A 26,869-nucleotide genomic window follows, 5' to 3' on the forward strand; every position below is an offset into this window, starting at 1 on the left:
TCGGTGAACTGCGCACTCCTCCTCTAGTACTTTAGACGGGTCCCAGCGTCACCATCTTGAACCTGTGCCCGGTTTCTGGTCCTTCTGATCTTTATGTTACAGTTATTTTCTTGCTAGGGAATGGTCATATAATATGTATCATTATGGGTAACTAGAACTGGCCACTTGAGAGTTCAGTTGTTCGTTATTTCAGTAGAGCTTTTTAGTTGACACTAATGCATATGGTCCCATGACACTATTTTTTTCTTTACACATATATAGTGATGATATGCGTTTTGGTCATGCATTTGGGTCAATGCATACTTCTAAAGTATACTTAAATATAATTAAATATAGGCCTGATTATAATGCATCATAATAATATCATTTGCAATAAATAAATATGAATATTTGATTAAAGAAATACAGTAAAAACAGTAATATTGTGAAATATTATTACAATTTGAAATAACTGTTTTCTATTTTAATATATTGTAAAAATGTAATTTATTCCCGCGATCAAAGCTCAATTTTCAGCATCATTACTCCAGACCTCAGTGTCACATGATGCTTCAGAAATCATGATAATATTATGATTTGCTGCTCAAGAAAAAAATCTGATTATTATCAATGTTGAAAGCCGCATTTATTTGAAATATAAATCTTTTGTAACATTTTAAGTCTTTACTGTCACATTAATGCATCTTTGTCGAATAAAGCTATTGAAGGACAAAAATAGCTGAAAATTCATCTTTGCATCAGAGGAATAAGTTATATTTTATAGAAAACACTTATTTTAAATTGTAATAATATTTTACAATAGTGTTTTCACAGTATTTTTCAAAGAAATTCAGCCTTCTTGAGGATAGTACATTAACTAAAAAGATATTTAGCAATGCATGCTTCAACTGATATTTTCAGTTTCTTTCTGGAAGATATGCAGATGGTGAAGTGTTATCTTGATAACAATGTACTTGTGAACATGGCTTCGTTTTATTGTGTTTGCCTTACAGGTACACACTTCCAGACGCACCTAATAATAGACACACACGTGAGTCACTTCAATCTGAGGAGATGAGATAAAGTCTTAGAGTAAGTATAAGGAAGTAGTAAAGACAACTTTCGACCAAACATTGTATTGGACCACATGCAGCAAATTTCGTATATACAGTGTAAAAAAAATCCCATAAGCTGAGTTCACCATTACACACCTACTAAGCAAACAGATATGATATGACGTTTGCGGCGCTGAATTTACATTCAGTAACTTAACCGCAATTCTTCCTTTGAACTATCCCTGGGCAAACCCTGTGGAGAGTTCAAAACCTCTGCAGAGATTGTAAAATGAATGACTGGATATTGCAATTCATATTACAAACGTGATCGTGCAACACAGTGTCGGGACAGTGTTGTGCATTGCACCCAACCAGTACAGACACGCACCCTCATAAGACTGTCATCATTTGTACACTGTCCAGTCTTTGAATCGTTCAATAAATCAGGTGCATCTGTGCACCTGGAAAAATGTTGCTCTGGAAGGAAAAATGTTGCTCTGGAATGTGTGCATACAGCTTTTTGCATTGACTTGCAAAGCAAGTTGTCCAGCGATACTCTGTTATTCTCATCGAAGGTGAGGTAATATCATTCCAGAGAGTGTCGAGAGTGGAAATAAAGTGGGAGGAGAGTGATTTGAATATCAAATAGCGCTGCAGAGCAGATTTTAATCAAGGACCAAGTCAAAAAGCTTGGACTTTCCACTTGAGGTGTGTTGAATTTCAAGAGCGCTTCATGAAAACACAAATAGGTGTCTGAGTTCTCAGCCAAAATGGCTAATGGCTGTTCAAGTGAGCATTGTCCTGGGAACTGCATGGTCACATGATCTCAGTATAGGGCTTTTATTAACTGATTGAGTCATTGGATGTGAGTGGGTATGAGGGTAGGGTACAGGCATGGCACTCAGAGCTCCTCTGAGACGGCTCAGTTTTCTTAATGTGGACCAACATATGTTGCTTTGAATGCCGGTTTGCTGCTGTCTCTATCAGGCTTTACTAACAAGAATTTAATGACTAAAAAGATCAAGCTGGTTGGTTGAGTAGATACTGTTAGTTTCAGCATGGCTATGGTGCGTCACCAGCTGGAAGAGTTGGAGTCTTGCTGAGATGTTGCTGCAAGAAGGAGCGGAAGTTATTTAGATTAAAGATTACGAGGCACATGGATTTCAAATAAATAATCATGATGTGCACGGATAGATCATTTATATTAAATACTGCAATATGCCATTAAAAAAAATAAGAATTGTCCATTTTGATTTCATGGTTACTTAAAGCTCCAATAAACTCACCATTTTCTTTATTTAAAATGAAAAGTGACTAGCTGGTTCTGGATCTGGAGGGTTTGTTATTGACTTGCATAAATCAGGCACAATCGAATTCACTCTGGTTTAAGCCGGCCTCTTCAGCGGTGAAGTGTACTGTAACCGTAAACCGTTCCCTCGGAAAAGAGTATGTAATTGTGGATAATACTATTTTTTGGGTGAATCAAAACTGCCATTTCAGTTTTGTGCACAATATGCGCTCTCAGCTGTCAGACTCAGGGCCCTATTTTAAGGATCTAAGTGCATGGTCTAAAGCGCACGGCGCAAGCGCACTTAGGACGTGTCCGAATCCACTTTTGCTAGTTTAATGACGGGAAAAATTTTCGATGCACCCGTTTCATGATCTAAAAGGGTTGTCCCTATTCTATTAATGAGTGGGTGTGTTTTGGGCGTAACGTGCAAAAAAACAATCAGAGTCTGATCTCCCGATCTCCCGCTCGCGCCATGGCGGATTCGCTATTTACATGCAAGCGGAAAAACTGAACGCTTCTCCAGAGAGGAAACGGATCTACGGGACAAAGTGTATGTGCGTTTTGGAGCCGCCTATAGGCGCATATTACTAATGCGCTCTTTAAATAACAAAAACAATACTGCGCTATTGACTTTAGACCAGGTTTCAGTTGGTCATTAGCACAGTCTATTTCAGATGCCTCAACACGCCAACAATGCGCCCGAACACACCTCGTTTTCAGACCAGCACGCCCATGGGCGCAAATGCATTTGCTATTTAAACAACGTTTCGCAGGACGTGAAAATGATAACTGCGTCGGGCTGAAACTTGCAAAAAAAACCACTTGCGTCGCGCCTGGTGTGTATGATAGGGCCCAAAGTCTTCAAGTTGAACGCAGCACTGTTATCGCAGGCATGAGAATAAACAAAGCTGTTATCAGTTATCTGATTTCTGTTATCTGTGCGCAGAAATGCAGGCAAGGCAAGTTGAGATGCGATAATCAGAAGCACTCATGGAGCCCGTGAGGCCCGCGTTCACTAATGAGGACCAGACAGAAGACATAAATGATCACCTTTCACGCAAACACTAAAAATACTGTGGGAACGCAGAGGGGTTTCCCATGCATCCCGTATTTGTAAAGAGCTGCCTTCCTGACCCTAAGTGTGTGTCTTCAGTACCTGCGTCACTTTAACTTCCCTCTTTGTGGTCTGAATGACCTGACTTCCATTCCCTGCCATGCTCAAGGTTTGTCACGAGGGTTTGTTTGTGCACTACACATTTTTTATGGCTTCCCATATGGGCCCCATGTGTAGGTATGTGTCTCCGCCTGTACATGGCTGGTAATCTGTGTTCGTTTACCACCATGTACATGTCATTGCATGTTTTGTATCTATAGCAATCAGTAGGCAATCATGGGCGTTATAGAGGTAATGCTGTTTTTCCATCCCTATAAGTTTCAGGAAAAAAGTAGTGGTTTCATCACAATTTCAGCACTCAGAGTTTCCCAATTTTATAGCGCCAACACCCACTTTACAACTTTTCCATGCAGCGCTCCCACACCGCATCTCCCTGCCAGCTGTACCGCTGCATCTCAAGAAATCAATCCATCACATCCATCGCAACAATCATGACACTGCACTGCAACGAGAGTCCCTCGTGTATTTACAGCATTCCTAAAAGCGTGGAAAGAATTCCTCAGTGGAAAAGGAATTTCCACAAAAAAAAAACAGCTATTATATCCATACAATGAGGCCCTTGTGTCCTCATCTGGTGTCCGCTGAAGGATCCTTTATTAGAGCGTGTTTGTGCTAGAACTGATCGTTTTGAATGGAAACCACATAATGTCGGGTGTTAAAACTAGTAAAGCGCACGTGATCTTTTTCATTCATCTCGGATTTAGTCATCCGTTCGTGTGAGTAAGTGTGGATAAAGGGCACTGCATGGGCGGACCGGCGGACTTAATGTCAATGGGTGACAGCTTATTTTCCCATGAGAAGCAGCAGCAGAGACTGCATGCATTGAAGTCAAAGGAGAGTCTCGATCCCGACGGATGTTTGTAAATGCGCCGCACATGCAGAGGGATTATGGTGTCAGCTTAATGATGTTTTCTGTTTAAATACTTTCTTGGTTCAGTTTCATTTAAGCTTTGTCGACAGCATTTGAGGCATAATGTTGGTTAGCATACACAAATCTAAAAAAAAAAAAAACATTTAAATAATTAATAATAATAATAATGAAAACAATAAAAACAAATAAAAATAATGATGATTTTTTTTAAAAGAAATTATACCTTCACACTCTGGTTTTGTGATTTATTTTACTTTATTAGTTTATGGTTTATTTTATTAGTTTAGTTTAGTTATTTTATTTAGTTTAGTTATTTTATTTAGTTTAGTTGTTTTATTTTATTTAGTATATTTTATTTTATTAGTTTAGTTTAGTTGTTTTGTTTTATTTTATTTAGTATATTTTATTTTATTAGTTTAGTTTATTATTTATATTATTTTATTAATTTAGTTTAGTTTAGTTGTTTTATTATTTTATTTTATTTAGTATATTTTATTTTATTAGTTTAGTTTATTATTTATTTTATTTTATTTTATTAGTTTAGTTTAGTTGTTTTATTATTTTATTTTGTTTAGTGTATTTTATTTTATTAGTTTATATTATTATTTATTTTTTTATTAGTTTAGTTTAGTTTAGTTATTTTATTTAGTTTAGTTGTTTTATTATTTTATTTTATTTAGTATATTTTATTTTATTTTATTAGCTTAGTTTATTATTTATTTTATTTTATTAGTTTAGTTTAGTTGTTTTATTATTTTATTTTGTTTAGTGTATTTTATTTTATTAGTTTAGATTATTATTTATTTTTTTATTAGTTTAGTTTAGTTATTTTATTTAGTTTAGTTGTTTTATTATTTTATTTTATTTAGTATATTTTATTTTATTTTATTAGCTTAGTTTAAAGTTGTAAAATTTGATATAACGTTACACAGCAAAGGTTAGTTGCAGTTTCCATGCTAACACTCATATTGTTGGCTTGTGGCTATACTTTTGAATAAGTGAGTATTTGAACATGTTGTAATCATCATTATGCCACAAGTGCTGCTGATTCAGCGCAATCTGCAAAAAAATTCTTCCTCAGTATTTTTGTCTTGTTTTCCAGTACAAATATAAACATTCAAGACACATTTACTGGAGAAGCTAAATGGCTTAAAATATTAAGTTTTGTATGCTAAAAAATGATCAAAATGAATAAATAAAAAATATCTTCCAAAGGAGTCTTAAAGGAATTTAAAGGGAAAACAAGATTATTTTTTCAATATTCGATATTTTTTTCTTGTTTTAAGCATAAACTCACTTAAAATAGATATGTTTCAGCATACAAGACAAGTCATTTTGCTTGAAAATCATTTTTGCAGTGTAACTCTGTGAGCTTTGAATATTCCTTTTCTCTGATAACATTTTAGGCATAAATGGGAAAATTGTTGACGTATAGTCAGAGTTATTGACATATAGCTATAAAACTAATATGGCTAGCAGCTCGACTAATTTGGTCTTGGAAGAATTCGATGAGAAATGTTTGAGATCTGTATGTTTTATTACAGACTGAAATCTTTGCACATTCGAGCACAGTTTGAGCCAAAGATGTGACAAACAATAAAGAGTCTCTTTACCCAAAGAAGCAAAAGTCTCCACTGATCTATAGGAGAAATATTAAAGAAACCTGTTTTTTGCATTCCTCCCATTCCCCCAAGTCATCGTTAGTTCCTCATGCGTTTCAATGCATTTAAGCATTTTCCCGTGTTGGCGGCAGTCTTATACAGCTGCGGTTTTCTTTTACATCTCTCTTTAGACATATCCTGACCTACTCTTCCACTCCCACCCCCATCATTCCCAAAAGACTGTCCAGCTGCCCTTCTTTCCATAGAAACACACATATACACAATCACACACAAAAGTCTCTTTCTACACGTGCGTAAGAAGGCCAGACAGGCCTTGTGTGTTGGTACAAGGCCGGTGGTTGTTTCGAGCGCATGTTTGTGTGCTGCGAATGATCTTTTTGAGTTTGTTTACCTTATCCGACTGAGCGGATGTCAAGAGGGTGTATTCAGTTTATATTGCCTTTGATTGGGCGCCAAATTCCCCAAGAATCCCCCTGTTTCTGTGAGGCCTGTCTCGACAGATTCGCCTGCGGATGTACTGAAAACACACACTTAATGTAGAACAATGCTTGCTAAGACAGATCTTTATAAGTGTGTGTGCGTGTGTCTGCTCTGCTATCTCTCGACAGATGTGGGGAGCTCTTGATGACAGCAGACCTTTAGCTTTGAGCAAACAGCTTTAGCACCTGAGCTCGGTTAGACGAGTCTCTCGTCGGGCTGATGGGAATGAGATGGAGAAGGTGAGGAGCAGTGAATCACTAAACCACAGTCTGTCTGTCCAAACTGATATATCTGAATATCTGAGAAAAGAAAATAATCTCAGTCAACAAACTTAAGCTCAACTAAACAAACAATGCTAAAGTTAGCCAATAAGATAAGATGCTACAGATAATAGAGATGCATAACAAATAACTAGACATTTGACAAGAAACCAGAAAGGGTTTAATTATTATTTACTATTTTACTCTGAATATTATTTATTTATTTATTTATTTTAACGTCATAAAACAATACGCCTGTATTTATTTATAATTTGTTCAGTTTAACATAAGAAAATATAAATATTTTATGTTAAATAAAAAATAAAGTATCTATTATAGATAGAATACAATAATAATAATAATTATTATTATTATTTAAAAGTAATATAATATTTTTTTTACAATATTTACAATTTAATAATAATATTAATAATTATGTATCATTATTATTATTATTATGTAATAGTGGTATGATAATAATTGTATTATAATAAATTATTATTACTATAATATTAAGTATAATCATTATTATTGTTTTTAAATATATTTATATAATAATTAAAAATATTGCATTGTAAAATGAAATATGTCATTATAATAGTATTATTAAATATATAACAATTATTATTATTATCATTCAAATGTAATAAAATATAATATATTTGATAGATGGTAATAATATTTATCATAATAACAATGTATTATTATTATTATTTAATTGTGGTATAATAATAATATGAATAATTTAATTTTGTATTGTTATATAATAATGATAATTTAGTATAATATTATGTGTAATAATAATAATAAAAAAGTAGTTATTATTATTGTTAATATTATTATAATTATTTAAAAGTAATATATTTAATAGATGATAATAATAATAATATTGTATTGTGATATGAAATATATAATTACAACAATAATAAGTATTATTGTTATTAATATTAATATTAGTATTATTATGTAATTTATTCAAATGAACATCTATATTTTGTCCACGGCTAATGTTTCTAATTAAGGGAACGTAATGTGAACATCATGTGAATGCTGGAACTGTTGTGCTCAGATGGTTTTACATTAAAGGAAAATGGAAAGAATGACATGTCGTGCTCTGTATCTCTCTCAGGCAGGTCGCATACAAACTTCTCAAGTGGAAATGGAGAAAGAAGTACAAATAAAGACGTCTGTAACACACACTGATGTATAAACAGGACGTTTTGACCTCAAACACAAAGGTAAGATTCTTCACTGCATTTGTTTACATGAATGAAGGAGCAGGGTTTGCATTACTGTAACTCTGACGGCTAGTTCTTCCTCTCTCTTCGAGTCTTGACCTCATAACCTCTGTAAAGAGACGGTACCAGGCAGAGAGAGAGAGAGACACACAGGAGAGAAATACAGACATGACACACACACACATTCTCTTGTTACGAATGTCAGTTACATGTTGTGAAAGGAATTTAAAAAGACGTGAGTCTGTGTACAGACTTGTGAAGCTGTAAAGACATGTTCATATTTAGCCGATGCTCCTATTGAGATTGGTAATCACACACCAGATATGCTTTTTTGGTTTTTGGAAAATTATGTAATCATGCATTTCACAAACTGTTCTCCTGGATCATCCCAAGTATGGGCTTTTAGTGGAAAAAGCAACAAGACACAGCAGCAGCTCCTCGTAGACTTTATATAACAACAGGAGCCGTCAAGATCGTAATGCAAAGGATACGAATCAGAATGAATCTAAAAATACCAGTAGGTGTCAAAAAGTGAGCTATTGTTTGCAATGCGAATTATGTAACTCAGACAAATTGCTATAATCAATCAAAGACGGGTAATTACTGATAAAATGATATATTCAGGGATGATTATGTCATTTTATAGCTACATACATACCAGTCAAATGTTTTGGATCGGTAAGATTTTTTATGTTTTTGAAAGAAGTCTCTTCTGCTCACCAAGGCTGCATTTATTTGATTAAAAATACTGTAAATACAGTAATATTGTGAAATATTATTACAATTTTAAAACAGCTGTTTTCTATGTGAATGTATTGTAAAATGTGATGTATTCCTGTAATGTAAAGCTGAATTTCATCAAGAAAAATGTCTCATTATTGTCAATGTTGAAAACAGTTATTTACATTTTTATTTCAGGATTCTTTGATGAATAGAAAGTTCAAAAGAACAGCATTTATCTGAAATATAAAGATTTTGTAACATTAAACACTACCGTTCAAAAGTTTGGGGTCAGTACGAATTTATTTTATTTTTTGGGGCAAAATAAATAAAAGAAATCAATACTTTTATTCATCAAGGATTAATTAAACTGATCAAAAGTTACAGTAAAGACATTTATAATGTTACAAAAGATTCTATTTCAAATAAATGCAGGTCTTTTTAACTTTGTATTCATCAAAGAATCCTGAATTTTTTTTTGTACAACTGTTTTCAACATTGATAATAATAATGAATGTTTCTTGAGCATCAAATCATCATATTAGAATGATTTCTGAAGGATCATGTGACACTGAAGACTGGAGTAATGATGCTGAAAATTCAGCTTTGATCACAGGGATAAATTACATTTTAAAATATATTAAAAAAGGAAACAGTTATTTTAAATGGTCATAATATTTCACAATATTAAAAAAAAAAATAATAATTGTTATTGTTGTTGTTGTATTTGTAATCAAATAAATGCAGCCTTGGTGAGCAGAAGAGACTTCTTTTAAAAACATTAAAAATCACACCGATTCAAAACTTTTGACTGGTAGTGTATATACAACTGGGTATTATATGAATGCAGTTTTATATGGACCTCTAGTGAGCTCTGCCGGCCGCAAATGGCACTTCAACAATATATTTACTATATTCAGTCTCCTATTACACAAAGAGAAGGGCTGATTGATTACATTTATGAGGCACAACATCAACAATTAAAAACATAAATCTTCCTCAAAACATAAAATCATGTTTAAATGATATATTCTAAGAAGACGACTCAGCTTATGAATATTAATGAATCATTAAGGTTATGCAGTCTTTGCTTTGTAACCTCCCTAGGGCGTCAAGACAGGGAACCCAATTAATATTAATACTCGACGATATCTCTAGCCAGAGGAAATACTTTTTTCATTCAATCCCAAGACAGTTTATACACAAATAGCTTAAATTTGTCAGGCAAAACGTCGACATTAATAACATTAATTATTAATTGCCATCATCAGAGCGTTTCAAATAAATCTACAATCGTCACGGGGCAATTTTGAGTTTTAATCAGTGATCTATATAAATTTTTTTTTTTTATGATTTATAGATCAGTGTTTTTAATCCAGTCTTTCCGATAACATTCCGATACTAGTTACCTCATTAATATTCATAAGCCAGCTGACGACGCCAAAATGACTCCTCTGTGACCAACGTCTGCCAACGTGCCGTTTCTCATTAATATTCATAAGCCAATCCTTCGCTTTTAGGATTCGCTTATTTGCCAGTTGAATAGCGGAAACCTCACCAACTCTTGCAGTTCAGCCAATCGGTTAGGCCAGCTGGACGAACGTAACGTTGCGTAATGAATATTCATAAGCGAGTCCTTCATATGATTGGTGAATTGATTTGACCAATAGGGGGCGTTGCTGCATACAAGACAACTTTGTGCTGAACTTTCATCTGTCACGACAACAAAGTAACAACTTTCCTACATGGATTGAACAAATCTGCTGTTATTTACTGTAGGGATAAACTAATGGAACCAACAAATAACAACAGCGAGGACCCGAAATTAACTCCAGGTACTCATAGACTTCACTAAGAGTGCAGTTTCATTTTTTAAAGGACTTTGAAAAGATTTGAGTTTTGCCCAACGGCGTAACTTACAACAAAATAAGAGTCTTTGGTTTTCTTACTCCTAACTCTTATTAGTTATTGTTCGTTATGTTTTATTGTATTTCATTTTTATAAGGAGGCTTATATGTATTATTTTGATGTTGTTTTCTAATTATCGTATTTACATGCGTGTGTAACATCTGCTTAGTGTTCAGTTCAGCTTTAATCACAGATGCAGGATAAGATCAAGGCCTAAAATATGTTTTGGTTAAACAAGGGACATTTTAAGTTGCGTAATAATAACACACGCAGATCTGATGTATTTCCCAGGGCTGTTTACTGAAGAAAGCTCGAGACCATTGAGTTAAATTACATATTGCATACATTTACAGTGTCATAGATTGCCACATGTTTGTGCAAATTCTCTATGCAAAGTAATAATTTTGTGTGGTCTGTATCGTCAGAAAACATGCAAATGAAGTTTGCAAATATTAAGACCACAAATATTAAGCATTGCACAAGCACAAAACGAGACTAATGCACAGTTCTTCATGAGAAGAGGAGTGTGTGTTATATTTTAAGACTGTGGCTCAAAAGGGTCAAAAGGGTTAAGTGATTATATTTTAAAATGATGGACTGGTTGCTATGCAATCACAACATTAATGCATACCATAATTATGATTAAGTTAATTTGTAATGTTTAAAAAAAGAACAAACATTTCTGATTGGACCTCTATAATAAGCCATGTAATGAAAATGTGGAGAACTGGATTTCTGTATCTATGCGCACACATTCTTCACAGGCACTTTTTTGTGTTTTTTCTTTTTCTTGTGACAGACCCAGGAGGACAGAAGAAAAAGCAGTCACCAGTAGAGAACGTGTTTGGCCGCCAGCTGAGTGAACCAGGGAGGTTTGCGTACGCTGGGTTATGTGGCGTGTCCCTGGGACAGCTCTTTCACGGACACGAGCAAAAGTAAAACATTTAACAACACTTTAATGGACCGAAAGTTTGGGGTCATTATGTTCTTCATTATGCCTGTATGTTTCAGTTTAGTTTAGTTCACTGGGTTTTGGGCACCATGAAAGTGGCTCGGCTTTTAGCTACATTCATTGCGATAGTAACTTGCGCTTCACGGCTAACCTTTTTCTTACTGACCCCAAACCTTTGAATGGTAATGTACTTCCAGCATGTTGAGGTTTGGGGTTGTGACGCTTCACTGTGATGTTTTCCCAATGCAGACGTTTTCGCGAGGCGTATCTGGAGGGTCTGGTTCAGTGGCTGAATCTCGATGAGTCGGTCATGCCGGTTATGCAAGCTTTCCTGACGGGACTCGGGTTCGAAGGCTCTGACACCTTCCTGTCCATTTTGCACGCAGAGCCGCTGCTCCGAGCCGGAGCTTTACCCATCACTCATGTACGCATGTGACATGAACATAGCTGGATGATTGCATTGACATATACTGTAGATGCTCGTGCAACTCACTGTTTGTGACGGTCTCTTTTGTAACACTGTTTTTCAGGATCTCGTGTCTTTCTCTGTCAAAGATGGTGAGCTGTCGGTTCTTAGTTAGTTTTTTTTTTTTTTTTTTTTTTTTTTGCATTGGCATGCATAAAAAAATATTATTTAAAATGATGAATAATAAATAAATGTCCAGAAAAAATGCGAAATTTGCATAAAGAAAATTAATCCTGTTTCATTAGCATGAATTTCAACTTCTCGCACAATTAAGCACATTCACATCCCAATGCTTCTTATTTTAAATTATTATTTAAATTGTAAAAAAAAAATTATACATCACAATATTATTTATTCTGCTACATTACTTGTGAATGTAAACAAAAACTTGAATTACATTTTGTACTTTCAGTAGTAACGTCACGATACAAAACATGTAAATGATCCTAAAAAGTCTATTTTCTTTATGCAAAATATTACTTTTTTCTTTAAAATGAACTGAACTTTTCTTTCACATTATCTTTGAGATTCATCTCTGTGTTATTTTAATATAATTGAGATACTATTAAGTTTTTATGAATATTTTGAATTCGATTTTGTGTTTATGTTTTGTTTTAATTTTAAAATCAGTTGAAGTTTTAGTAATTTTGGCAACACTTTACATTTCAGTTGTTAACATTAGTTAACTTTAACTAGCAATGAAAAATACTTCTAAAGCATTTATTAATCTCAGTTAATGTTAATTTCAACATTTACTAATACATATTCAAATCTAAAGTTGCATCTGTTAATACTATTTAAAGGAATAGTTCACTTTAAAATGAATATTCTGTCATCATATACTCACCCTCATGTTGTTTCAAACCTGTATGAATTTCTTTCTTCTGCTGAACAGAAAGGAAGATATTTGTCAGTATAATGTCAGTAACCAGACAGTTTCTGGGTCCCATTGACTTCCATAGTAGGAAAAAAATATACTATGGAAGTCAATCAGACCAGAAACTGTCTGGTTACTGATATTCTTCTAAATATCTTCCTTTCTGTTCAGCAGAAGAAAGAAATTCATACAGGTTTGAAACAACATGAGGGTGAGTATATGATGACAGAATATTCATTTTAAAGTGAACTATTCCTTTAATAGACCTGAGCTGACATGAAGTTGTATTTTGTATTAACTAACATTAACAAAGATTCATTGTTAGTTAATGCATCATATACCAATAACTTATAAAACCTTATTGTAAAGTGTTACCGTAATTTTGTTGTTTTTGTCTTTTTTGTCATTGTTTATATAGTTTTTATTAATTTTTATTACCTAAATTAAAATGGGAAATTGCCTTTTTTTTATTTGATTTCAGCTAACGGTTTATTTTATTCAGAATAAAAAATGTTTTTTAATGTTTTTAGTTTTAGTCTCAGTTCTAATAGTAGCAACCCTGATTGATCTGTCACTCTTGTTTTGTGTGTGATGAGCATTTCTGAATTTCTTCTCATGTAGGGCATTATGATGCCAGGGCTCGTGTTCTGATCCGACATGTCAGCTGTCTCCTGCGTGTGACCCAACAGCAGCTGGAGGATTTTGAAGAGACTCTCGGAGAGAAATTGAGAGAGGCAGGAGAGGAGAGCGAGTGAGTGAAACTTCCTCCGATGCTCAGCTGCTGCCTCTTTATGGGCTTTTTGCGAGTTTATCCTCATGTCTCTGAGAAACACACACTGGTTTCACTGTTTGATGGATTATTTACATGAGATATTCATTTCTACATACCCCACCTGGGTCATCTGCAGATTCACAAAGGAAAAGTCAATGCAAATCATACAGAAACACTGTGGCACAATCAATATCATTGTAAAATCAAATACTTTTTGACGTGGGGAACGAGCTTTGAATGCATTTGCTGATTTCTGTCTTTTAATGTGTCCTCTGCTGCACGACACGTGATGTGTGCCACACACAGCCGTGAGTATTTTATGTTTTTGCAGTCTAGGTCAAGGTTTTTCCTTTCAGCACGGCGCTTTCATTTTAGTCTTCGTTTTCAATAGAATTTTGCCTCTGCCTAGAAAGACTTCTGAGCTTTCAGCGGCTCCAGTGAACGTGTTATCAATCAAATTGACATTCTCTCAACAGAGAAGAGTCTTCAAGACGGCAGAAGAAAGAGAGAGGTCGTAAATTGCGCCGGTACTTGCTCATCGGACTTGCCACTGTGGGTGGAGGGACAGTAATCGGTGAGTCTAAATGCCACAGGACGTTTGTTTCAATCTACACTGGTCTCGCCGAGGTGATTGGGTCACTATCAATGTCACTGGAAAGTCCATGAAAACGATTTATTTATTATATTTTTTAATGAGAAATTGAATTATTTTCCCTCTGTTTTAATTATATATTTATTTCACACAGTACTGTCAAAAGTTTGGAAACATTAAGGTTTTTAATGTTTTTGAAAGAAGTCTCTTATGATCACCAGAGCTGCATTTATTTGATCAGAAAATACAGTAAAAACAGTAATATTGTGAAATATTATTACAACTTAAAATAACTTGTTTTTTGTTTTAATATAATGCAAAATGTAATTTATTCCTGTGATCAAAGCTGTTTTTTTAGCATCATTACTCCAGTCTTCAGTGTCACATGATCCTTCAGAAATCATTCTAATGTGATTATTTAATGCTCAAGAAACATTTCTGATTAAAAAATCACAATAAATTTATCAAAAGTGACAATAAAGACATTTATAATGTTACAAAAGGTTTCTGTTTCAAATAAATGCTGTTATTTTGAAATGTCTATTCTTCAAAGAATCCAGAAAAAATGCATCATGGTTTCTACAAAAATAATAAGCAACAAAAATGTTTTTCAACTTTGATAAAAATAAGAACCATTATTAATAATCGAGCACCAATAATAATTGAGCGTCAAATCATCATATTAGAATGATTTCTGAGGGATCATGTGACACTGAAGACTGGAGTTTATGTATTTAATTTATATTCACAAAACTTTCATTACTGTAGTGTATCTGGAGGGTTTATTTGTGAATTTTAATGTATGTTCTTTAATTATTTATTTAAATAATTATATAAATTCAAATGTTAAATTGATTTTAATTAAATTCAATATAATAAATGATTTATGATATATACATACTTCACAATTTAAATAATAATAAAATAAATATGGGTATGATAATTTGAGAGGAAATGTGCTTAATTTTCAAAAAAATTGCATATATTATTATTTTTTTAAATAAAAATATAATTTAATTATTAAATTATTAAATTAAAGAATTATCATTATTTATCTCTTAGTTGATGGGTGTAAGTCCAGGACTGATTTCATGAGATTCACCCTCTAATATCAGATGTGTTTCCCTGGTCTGGGGTGAATGATCGTGTGTGTGTGTGTTTTGATCAGGTGTCACAGGAGGGTTGGCGGCTCCTCTGGTGGCTGCCGGGGCAGGAGCGGTGCTTGGAGCGGGAGGAGCCGCTGTTCTGGGATCTGCCACGGGCATCGCCGTCATAGCCTCATTGTTTGGAGCCGCAGGGGCCGGGCTAACAGGTGCTTTACAGAATATAATACATACTGTAGTCGAAAATGTATTGTTTTTCTGACTCTAAAATAGCTGATATATACACTAAAACTATGACCACATATCAGATGTACTGTATATAATATACAGTTTATCTAGTATGTGATCATCGTTTTAGTATATTGTGCTCAGTTGCAGTGATGCTTGGCAACCATACAGTGTACAGTTAGGCTAATTAAATTACTTTCATAATATATTACTATTATAATGAATTGGCAATTATGCTCATAATAACAATAATTATAAAGTAATTAATAAAAATTAAGCAGCAATTTGTAAAACAAATCTTGCTCCATCCTTTATCATTACTCAGAGTAGTAAGAACAACAGGTAATCTGCATTAATAGACAGTTTGAGGTAATAGTGGCCCACAGATGAATAGCACAAGTATTTCAGTAAGACCGTAATAACGTGAGTTAGCCGGAGACCTACTACACAATATAAAACACAAAACTGTATTTTGAACACCTGACATGTACACAACACAGCTACGGCATTTGAGGGAGGAAGATCATCGCAATGAAGATCATAGGCGGGCATTACGCAAATGTGTTACCCAGTGACGTGTAGTCGTAACAAAGTGGGATTTGAATTACCGACGACACGTTTAGGTGGTTCAGAGGTGATTCTTTCTTTTGAGAGATAATAACTTTATTTATCGTGCACTTTCGGCTTTACAACTTTGCAGATCGTTTACATCGCTTACAAACAGCTATATTACACACTGCATGAAAGGGAATATTCGGAAAAGCATAATAAGGGCACTTATTACAATGCATATCACAAGGCTTTGTTAGAGGATTGGTATGTGAGCAGATCAGTTAGCAGACTGACAGTCATACAGTTACCGTCCGTTTTTTGGTTTGAATAGAGCGTTGCTTTTAAGCGGAGCACATTGTCCGCTGCCATTTAAAATGAACTGAGCTCAAGGTTGTTGAAGTTGCTTGGTATTTCTTTTGTGTGTATGTGTGTGTGTGCCTCACATTATCTCTATTTGAATGAATATATTTGCAGATCAAGTTTTCTATATTTTTGTTTAAATCTCTTTTATATATATATATATATATATATATATATATGATATTATTTATATGATATTATTTATATATATTATTTATATTTGTCAGCTGCCATTTAAAATGAACTGAGCTCAAGGTTGTTGAAGTTGCTAAGTATTTCTTCAAATGCAGTTTGTGTGTGTGTGTGCCTCATATTATCTCTATTTGAATGAATGAATGTATTTGCAGATCAAGTTTTCTATATATTTGTTTAAATCTCTTTTCATATATATATATATATATTATATATATACTATTAGAAACCACAAGGTATATTTACTCATTTTTGCATTACTCATCAGGCTATAAAATGAACAAGCGTGTCGGCGCTATACAGGAGTTTGAGTTTCTTCCGATGAGTTCTGGAAAGCATCTGCATCTGACTATAGCTGTGACAGGCTGGTTGTGCAGCGGCAAATACAGTGAGTGCTCAAATTAACCATCATATCACCATCAAAATAGCATTTTCTCAGTTACTATTATGTTTTAAAGGTCCCGTTTTTCATGTTTTTGAAGCTTTGATTGTGTTTACAGTGTGCAATATAACATGTGTTCATGTTTCGCGTGTAAAAAAAAACAGTATTTTTCACACAATTTACTTTCACTGTCCTAAGAACGGGCTGATGACTTCCTTGTTCTATGAAGTCCCTCCTTCAGAAATACGTAACGAGCTCTGATTGTGCCAGCGGTTCCTGTGTTGTGATTCGACAGCAGCTTAGCGCACGCCCCCCTTTTTTTTGGTGTATTCCTGTGGGCGGAGGTTAGTCAAAAAACTGTTCTACTGACGTCATTAAAGAAGGAAGTAGAGGGATGTAGTCCAAACGAGCCGTTCGTTGTAGTCAACTTCTGTTAAATAAAATATCTCGCTTGGCATTGAACTTTGAGCTTTATAAATTCACAGATATTATTTATACTCTAACAACAACATTACACACTAACTAAAGTTTGAAACATGGGATCACGAAGAACGGGACCTTTAAAGTCTCTTGTGTTAGTACTTTAACACGCACTGAATATATGTGGCGTTTATAATTTATTAAAGGGGTCGTATGATGCTATTTTAAAAGTTTATTTTGTTTATTGGGTGTAATAGAATAGGTTAAAGCTATGGTCTACGATTTCAAAGATTGTTCATTATTAATAACCTCGTTTAGATGCTGGTTATGGTTCTACAGTACAATCCTAACAATATGAAGAGAAAAAAGAATGAAAAAAATCCATTCACTCTATTGGGTGTACAGCTGCAGAGAAGTTGACCAATGTAAGCTGTCCGGCCGGACAGCTTACATTGGTCAACTGCTCTCATCCAATCCCCCGCTCCTCTTGACGCTCGCGTCTCCACCCCACCGCACCCCACCCCGCCCCCCTCCTGCGTCATGAAATTTCGCGGGCAAGCAGCTGACAGTCTATGGTAGCTAGCAAAGTAGCATCAGCTCAGCAATGGAGAAAAAACAAAACAAAAAAAACGACGCTGACACGGCTGACTTTTTGTTGAGCAGGTAAGCATTTATTTTTTACTTTTATGGTGTGAGGTGTTACATAATAGCTTTTTATCAGTCTGACAACATGCTTATGCTGCCGGTCGGCATTGGAATGTTAGCCGTTTAGCATCGCCTATCACGGGTCAAAGTGATTATATTTCTTGAAGTGCTTGAATATATTTCAGTATATATTCAGTTTCTGTTCGAGCCGATCGGAATTTGAACAAGATGCGCCAATGTTTACTACCGGTGATCACAGCTTGACTGAGTGACGTTGTTTAGGTCGTTTCCCGGTGGGAGGGATCAGGTAGCACAGAAGGGAGGGGGGTGTGTGTGGAGGGGCGGGATGAGTTTTTTAAAACTTCACAACTGTCTCAGGCTTTCTCGACCGATTTTCAACATCGTAGACTACAGCTTTAACATGCTTGGATGTTCAAAAAACATTATTTTTCACATACTGTACATTTATTGAAGCTCCTCTATTCCCAGTCTGTCTGAAACGCACTGATTTCTACAAAACCCCTCCTTCCAAAAAGCTCAGAGTGCTCTGATTGGCCAGCTGAACCAGTGCGTTGTGATTGGCCAAACACCTCAGGAGTGTCAGAAATGTAACCACCCTTAAAGGTGCAGTGTGTGATTTTTAGCGGCATCTAGTGGTGAGGTTGCGAATTGCAACCAACAGAAGTTACGGTGGCCGACAGGAAAAGATGTCGTCATCCGAGACAGCAGAGAGTAGCCAGTTAAGCAATGAGGTTTCTTTACAAAGATAGAAGTAAGAAATTATGTTTACTTAATTATTTAGTAAAACAAAATGTTATTGCGAATATTGTAGTGACATGTTCATCATTGTGTCAGTGTTTTATTCGCTGACTTTAGCTAGCTCTCTGTTAGATAGAATAAGGCAAATATTTAAAAGCATCATATGACCCCTTTAATGTAAAAAGCCAGAAATAGCCATGAAATATTGTTCACACTAAGGTTTAGTTTCGATTGCCCATCATAGGTTCGTTCCAGGCTCCCTGGTCCAGTCTAGGAGCGTGTGGCGAGCAGTACTGTCTGAAATGGGAGTCGCGTTATTTATTGGACCTGGGCTCTATTCTGGACTCATTATGGGACGGGCTTGTTAGTGTCTTTGCCCAGGAGGCCCTCAAATACACAGTGCTCTCAGGTATGTCTGCTTTACTATACCAATGCTGTTAAGCTATAAAAAGGTAGTACCTCATGGTTTGAGGAAAACAGAAAGTCACCTGTACGTTATCTGACCTTATGTGAGTATTGAACTGTGCAGTCATATTAATTCACTTAAGTCTAATCTGATTGGACCATCTTTCACAGTCGTCCTGGCAGGAATGTGTCTAATACAGAGAAAGTGTCTCTAATAGTCATATTGGTGTTTCTGTTTCTTTCATGTGTGTGTTATCATGAATGACAGTCCAGTGCTGGAATTTGTATTGTTTGGCTGAGTGGCCATTGCATTTCTCTCACATACTTTCAGACTCACGCTTCAGTCTTTTTGCTGTGCATTCTCGTAGAATCATAAAATGAAAAATGTGCTACTCTTTTTTTTTTTTTTTTTTTTTTTTTTTTTTTTCTATTATTATTATTATTATTATTATTATTATTATTATTCAAATGTAGAACCCAGAACCTCTCATACTCAATGTGAAAATATTATCCATTCTGCTATATATATATATATATATATATATATATATATATATATATATATATATATACACGCACGCACGCACGCACACACACACACACACACTGCCGTTCAAAAGTTTGGGATCGGTAACATTTTTTAAAATGTTTTTAAAAGAAATTTCTTATGCTCACCAAGGCTGCATTTATTTGATTAAAATACAAAAAAACAGTAATATTGTAAAATATTATTTACAATTTAAAATAACTGTTTTCTATTTTAATATATTTCAAAATGAAATTTATTTCTGTGATATGCAGAGCATTCGCAGCTTATATGGGCCACACGCCTCTGATATATACAATTATGGGCTTGAGCTTCTAATAGATACACAGATAGATGCTGTGAGGATGTAATAAATGCTGCTGCTGCATGAATAGACATACATAAATCCTGTAGCAGATCTAGGCAGGTGGAGCTGGGGGAGGTGGAGGGGTTCAGAGGAACTCTGCAGGACTAGCTTACAGCAAACAATGATCCAGACTATTTAAATGTTGAGCACTGCAGGATCAGCAGAGGCCAATCAGCTTGTGCCATGCTGTAATGATATGATTGCTTGCAGATTGCATGTAAAGGATCTATCAGCCTTGCAAAAAAAAGAAAAAAAAGATTATGAAATAAACCGGCTTGTATAATATTTTGTCTGTCCTCCTGAGGTTGACAGTCAACAAAGTAAATGTTATACCCTGTTTATTGAGAATACCTCCACATTGCTCCATTTTAATTGTAGCATAATGAAATAATGATTTGTCACACATTGCTTTACGGTGTCCAGAATAACCACATTGCTGATTGTCTTGTTCATGCTCAGGCATAGTCACCGCTCTGACATGGCCTGCCTCTCTGCTGGCTGTGGCCAGTGTGATCGACAACCCCTGGGGAGTGTGTCTGAGTCGCTCAGCGGAGGTGGGAAAACACCTCGCACAGGTGCTCCGGAGCCGACAGCAGGTCAGAGTCCAGACAATGAGTTCTTCTAGATTCAGCACAACTTATAATGACTAATTCAAGAAATGTTACAGGTCACATTCAATTATGTCAATTAGTCAATTATAATAGACAGCCGTTTAGACTCGTCTCTTAGAAACAAAATGTGTGAGCAGAAATGCGTTTACAGTACATTGGACGTTTGCCCTATAGACTTCTATTGTAACTGCATGACATGCCAAGTTTTAGTTAGAGGTGTAAAACCATAAAAATGCAATGCTCATGGCAGGATGCTCAAAAACATTGTGACATATGGTGCAACATCCAAAGACGTTTGTGTGAATGCATGTAGCTGAAGAATAGATGATTTAAAGGGGACTTAAAGTCCCCCTGTAGTCAATAATTGTATCCCTTAAAACTCATCTTTGATCACCAAAATTACATATTTAAACATAAAAATTCTTCATGCCTTAAAATAGCTTGAATGTGACTCTACACCCTTGCCTCATTTAGTATAGGCGGTTCTATGAATATGCAAATGAGCCCCGCCTCCACTCACTCAAAGCAGCTCAGAGATCCATTTGTTGATGATCACACGTTGATCTGATTGGTAATTTGTGTCGGCAAAAACACCAGTGATTTCAAACCGCAAATTTAAGACTGTTTGGTTTACTGCCGTTTTAAGAATAAAATACTCTTCGAATTTACACATGGTTTGACTTAAAGCACATAAAAACACCACATAGACATATACACAACATTAAAAGCTTGATTTTCACCACAGGGCGACTTTAACCTCGAAGATAACAGCATGCTTTCAGCATACTAATTAACCCTGCAAATCCTGACTTATGAAATAAGTCAGAAAAATCAGAAAAATTAAACCTTTAGACAAAATGAAAAAAAAAGAAAAAAAGTTTGCATGCGTTTTTTGTTGAATATCATATTTGATAGGCTTTTATGATTCATATAGTGTGATATAGGAGAATATGGGTCTAATAATCGAGGAAGAAAAACACCTCAATTTTATTCAGAGATCGAAACTGAGCAAAAATATGCAATTTGGTGCAGTTGCTGATATTTATTGGGCAGAAAAGTACATTGAAATTCTGATAGCATATAATGTAAATCTTATACCAGTATACTGTAGCAGACTACTTACATATAGTGACTGATAATATGCAATTTATCTCCCAATAATGTTTTAGTATTTTAAATGATTATTTTTATGATCAAAGCTCTGTAGTTCTTATTGTGGAGGCAAAACATATAATGCAATGTAATACAATGATGAACAAATCAACATTTCTCAAAAGCCTGATGGATCATATTTGATACTCGCATTATAACATGATTTTTCAAAAAAATTATGTATGGATAGTAACTTCAACTTAAGTTGCTTCAGTCCCTTCTTGAAATATTGAAACGATTTAAGGTATTTTTTTTTGTTTACTTTAGAAAAATCAGTAAAGATTTCACTGCAAAAACCCTGAAGGTTGGCTTTTTTATGCCTTCTACATGCTTAAAAAAGTATAAATTGTCAATCAGATTACAGAATGCATGTAATAGATTGAGTGCAAAAGATTTTTCAGTAAAGTTTTGATCATGTTGATGATTATTTAGAGGCCTTCAAATATGATAAATATATTGTATACTGCTAGAAATGTTCAAATTAATACGATAACCCTGGATTATTTTCTTCAAATGTGTTTAATTATCTTCCTTTTTTCATCTTTGTGCAGGGAAAGCGCCCTGTCAATCTAATTGGCTTTAGCCTTGGAGCTCGTGTCATATACTTCTGTCTAGAAGAGCTCGCTAATGATCAAGGTAGGCTTTCTATTCATTGTACGGACTGGGTGAGCGATGAGTGAACATCCTTTTGTCTTTAAGTAAGACCTTTGCGTCTCAAGAAGTGTCGACTTGAGAGAGCTGGACATGGCCAAGCCAGACTGAGTCATTTTCTCTTTATCAGCCTAATGAAAGATGAAATCGGAGAGGTGTGAGACTGTAAATGAGAATCTGTTCGCATGGAGCCGGTTGAAAGACATTCTGTCTCTTATTATCGGGCAGGTAGTGAAGGTGTGGTGGAAGATGTGGTGCTGCTGGGGGCCCCTGTGGACGGCTCCGAGAAAGCATGGAAGAGACTCTCCAGGGTAGTGGCGGGGAAGATTGTTAATGGATATTGCAGGTAAGACACTATTAGTGTTACTTCTGTCCTGAATGATTTTAAGGATCGGGGCCGATGAAGCTTTTTTTTTTAACTGATCGGTATCGGCAATCCTAAGCCCAATCCTTTATTTTTCATCAGCTGTCATGCTGGTTTTGCCAACTGGCGACGTCCATTAAAAGTAAAAGAAGAAGCTCAAATGTGCGTGCGTGCGTGAACCGCAAGAACCAACGTTCTAGCGCCTCGCACCCAAGGTCAAGGTTCCATGTTTAGCATATTTGATGCGCACTTTTGTAAGGAATCACTCAAAGTCATTTATTTACTATTTTTTTAATCTTCCATCAGACTATACGAGACGTCATTGCCATAACGCGTTGCATCTTGCTTCGGACTTGACTAACAGATGGCAGTCTGACACCACGAGGGTCGTGTTTTCTATCCTTAAATCCACTTTTTTTCCCTTTATGTTGCAATTAATCTGCTTACTGTACATATAAACTACAAGAAGTTTGTATCAGAAGTCCCATATTCATAATTGTGACCACACAGTCTGTCTACCATTGTAACGTACTATTTTGCATCTACCAATGTCAATATATTAGGACTATATATAGAGAGAGAGAGAGCATACTGTATCTTTTTATTAGAATATATATACATGTATCAGATTGGCAAATACTCAATATTCATCGACTCGGATCGGATCGGGTGCAGAAAAACCCTGATTGGGACATCCCTACATCTTAGGTATTAAAATTTGCCATTATGGTTTTAGCAGTTTACCCAAATGAACTCTCTTTTTCTCTTATACAAAATGTTTTTAAAATAATATTACAATTTAAAATAAAGAACCATTTCTTTAATATTATCAATTTTGAAAACAGTTGTTTCAGGATTTTTTTTTTCATTAACAGAAAGTCTTTTGTAACATTATAAATGTATTTACTGTCACATTTGATTAATTCAGCAAGGATGCATTAAATTGAAGTATTAATTCATTTCAAAAACATCTTACTGACCCCTAAACATTTGAACAGTAGTGTTTGTTCACAGTTTGTGCAATATCATTCATTAAGTTCATAGTGGCAGATTTTCTGCTTATGAACTCAGACATCCATTCAGATGGGAATTAAATTACCACATATTCTGCTTTCAGCATTTAGAGGCACTAGTTGGCAAATTTTACATGTCATTGGTTTTCTTGCATTGATGAAGACTAAGCAACCAGAAAAGGGCTTAAGTAACTTTTTAGATTATTACATATGTTTAATTAAGAATTAGATTGTAATGGGTAATTAATTTACAAATCTAACTGAAATTAGACATGTAACAAATTACAGTCATTTTAGTCCACCAGATGTAATATTAGAATTGACACTTTATTTATTTATTTATTAAAAAGTTACAGAATGTCTTGAAATGTTAATTTTATTGTTTTAACCAGATTTATTTATTTTGATTTAATTATTCTTCCTTTTAGTAAATATTTGTGTTTTTTTTGTGTCATTATTGGTTTAGAGGGGATTGGCTTCTTGGATTCCTGTATAGAAGTTCATCTGTCCAGCTGTCTGTTGCTGGGCTTCAGCCAATCAGTTCGCAAGACCGCAAAATAATCAATGTGGATCTGTCCTCAGTGGTAAGCAAATGCGTGTGTGCATTGAGTATGTTCGTTTTAAATGTTCTTGGTGTCTGTGAGATGCATTTAGATTCACATTCAATTTACTGTCTGTGAGAGTAACTATTCAACACAACTTCACGACATTACATTAGAGTAGAGTCAAAGTTTAATTTCCTTCAGATGACTTCAAACCTTAACCAACTGAAAGCTACTTTTTATAGACAAAAGTGATTTAATGCTTTTTGCTGAACACCCCCTTACATGAATCGAAAGGGCATTGTTAAATTGTCAGCCACAAAAGACCACAATTACTGTAATTACTGTCGCGGGAAGTTCCTCCTCGTTAATATTCAAGTGGAGTCATTAAATCCAGCAATGTTACCTCATAAAAAAACACTCAAAAATGTGTCGTTTTATGCAATGCACAAATGTAAAAAGATATAGACACTTCAACTTAAAATGATCCATTCATAACAATCCCTTCTAAGTTACACAGAGCAACAGATAGTCTGTACATCTCGACAGAGGTCGCCAGGCCCGCCATCCATGTGATGTATTGTAAACAAAGGACTGAATCTGAGATATTCCTTATCTCACAGACACAGAATACAGGTGGCATCACATCGGCCCCTCAATCCAGGACAAAAAAAGACATGCTTGTGGTATCTTTGTGAAAGAAGTTATTCATAAAAATGTAATTACACAGCTTAGATAAATTGGCAGAAGATATGGCAAGGTATTGGTTTTGCGACTGCAATGTGAGGCATGTGAAGAATTGCACCTTCATTCGGCATGTGAAGAACTGTTAGTAAGCAATTAAATTAGCATTTCCTGAAATAAATACCAGTGCTTGTGAGGCAGCGCTAGAATAGTGTTACAGTTTTAAGGACTAATTTAGGCTTATCAGAGCCACTTTAATCTTTACATACAAACTCAGCAGATGTTACATAATGTCAAGGCAGCTATAGTTAAATAAATCAATTAAATAGACCAGTTCAGTATGCAAATATTGCAGTGACACCAAATAGTGGACATTAGTCAATTGGAGATTATCAAAATTAAGTCTTAAATTTCATAGAAGTATAAAGTTCCCAACCTAAGAATTAGATTATTAGCGTTTTTTATATGTGTGTTAAATTTGAGCTTGGAACAGCATGCATTCTGTGATGTTAGGGATCATGCACACCTGAGTTATGCGCCAAAGCTTGATTTTTCTGAAAAGTTAGCAAGCACCACTAAAATTAAAATGAGGATATTAATATAGTAATGCATTGCAATTTTTTTTTTTAACTTGCTTTATGAATACTGACTATGTTCTGTCCAACTTTTAGGTAAAAGGACACCTGGACTACATGCGTCAGATGGACACCATCCTAGTAGCAGTGGGGGTTCCTACTAGGGAAGAGGCTGGAGCCATGAGTAGCAAATTACAGCTTGTTCATTTATCTCAGGAAAAACCAGGCACTCCAGAACCAGCTGGTCAGAGCACAGTCAAAGGGGAACCATCCATGGACATTTCAAACAAAGATACTTTAGATGTCCCATCATCAAATGTAGATCAATACGAGAGGAAGGACTCTGAGAATGGCTGGGATATCCCTGATATATCCGATTTACTGGATTCCATCAGTGAATGTGATGGCATCCTTGAATCCTGTCAAGGTAATGCTGATTCACAGTGTGCTCTTGAAGGCGAGAACCATGTTGAACCATCTCAGGACCAAAGCAAAATAGACAGAGATAATGAAAGTAATACAGACTTTGAGCACACGTCCTGGGACTGGGACGACACGAACTGGACTGCTGAACACACAAACACAACCAACCAATCGCACACTGGAGCACAGAACCAATTAACCAATGGCAAACCTGATTGTTCTGAGCCAAGATGACATTTCCATGGCTCACTCACAGAATGAATGGGTCTAGATGGTAAACCTCGCTCCGAGAAACTCTCCATGGAGTCACATTTGCTGCTACCAAGATGAGGGTTGGGGACTCAAATAAACACAGTGTTTGAATATCGCATGTGAGACTTTTAGCAGAAGAAGGGTTACCATCTAGACACCACCCAGAATATAAAATAGCAATATAAGCTAGAACTTACTGGAACCTTGGCTTTTTGCCAGTCAGGAATCGCCTAATAATCTCATTAAGTTATTACTGGATATCATCTGTAATTAATATCAACACTGCTGAATGTGATTTGTGATAAACCGCTATGTGAAAACTGTCAGTATTCTGTGTATACCATTTGCCCCCTTCATTAGAAGTGGTTTGTTGTTTAATTAAGATGTGAATTACAGCCCCACAGAC

General features: G+C 35.1%; 1 protein-coding gene across 2 annotated transcripts; it reads left to right on the plus strand.

Moving 5' to 3' along the window:
• The first annotated feature begins 2 nt into the window (after window positions 1-2).
• tmco4 (transmembrane and coiled-coil domains 4) lies at window positions 3-26,869 on the plus strand. Of its 2 annotated transcripts, XM_079849964.1 has the most exons (17): window positions 3-78; window positions 993-1,071; window positions 6,601-6,711; window positions 7,862-7,970; window positions 11,398-11,533; window positions 11,800-11,974; window positions 12,081-12,108; window positions 13,515-13,644; window positions 14,142-14,239; window positions 15,426-15,569; window positions 16,961-17,080; window positions 19,143-19,307; window positions 20,656-20,792; window positions 22,511-22,595; window positions 22,839-22,956; window positions 24,454-24,571; window positions 25,885-26,779. In XM_079849964.1, exons 6-17 carry the CDS (start codon window positions 11,861-11,863, stop codon window positions 26,443-26,445), a joined length of 1,818 nt encoding a protein of 605 aa, XP_079706090.1. In that variant the 5' UTR covers window positions 3-78; window positions 993-1,071; window positions 6,601-6,711; window positions 7,862-7,970; window positions 11,398-11,533; window positions 11,800-11,860; the 3' UTR covers window positions 26,446-26,779. The 2 variants fall into 2 exon arrangements, with proteins under 2 accessions (XP_079706090.1, XP_079706089.1); XM_079849963.1 differs by lacking the exons at window positions 3-78; window positions 993-1,071; window positions 6,601-6,711; window positions 7,862-7,970 and adding an exon at window positions 10,359-10,525 and having other exon boundaries at window positions 25,885-26,869.

This window comes from Squalius cephalus (assembly GCF_949319135.1).
Source record: "Squalius cephalus genome assembly, chromosome: 18".
In the NCBI taxonomy this organism is placed as follows: domain Eukaryota; kingdom Metazoa; phylum Chordata; class Actinopteri; order Cypriniformes; family Leuciscidae; genus Squalius; species Squalius cephalus.

Coding starts and splice junctions, on each gene's coding strand:
- tmco4 (XM_079849963.1), top strand. CDS start 10,480: ATGGAACCAACAAATAACAACAGCGAGGACCCGAAATTAACTCCAG. Junction 10,526..11,397: donor GGACCCGAAATTAACTCCAG/GTACTCATAGAC, acceptor TTCTTGTGACAG/ACCCAGGAGGACAGAAGAAA. Junction 15,570..16,960: donor CGCAGGGGCCGGGCTAACAG/GTGCTTTACAGA, acceptor ATTACTCATCAG/GCTATAAAATGAACAAGCGT.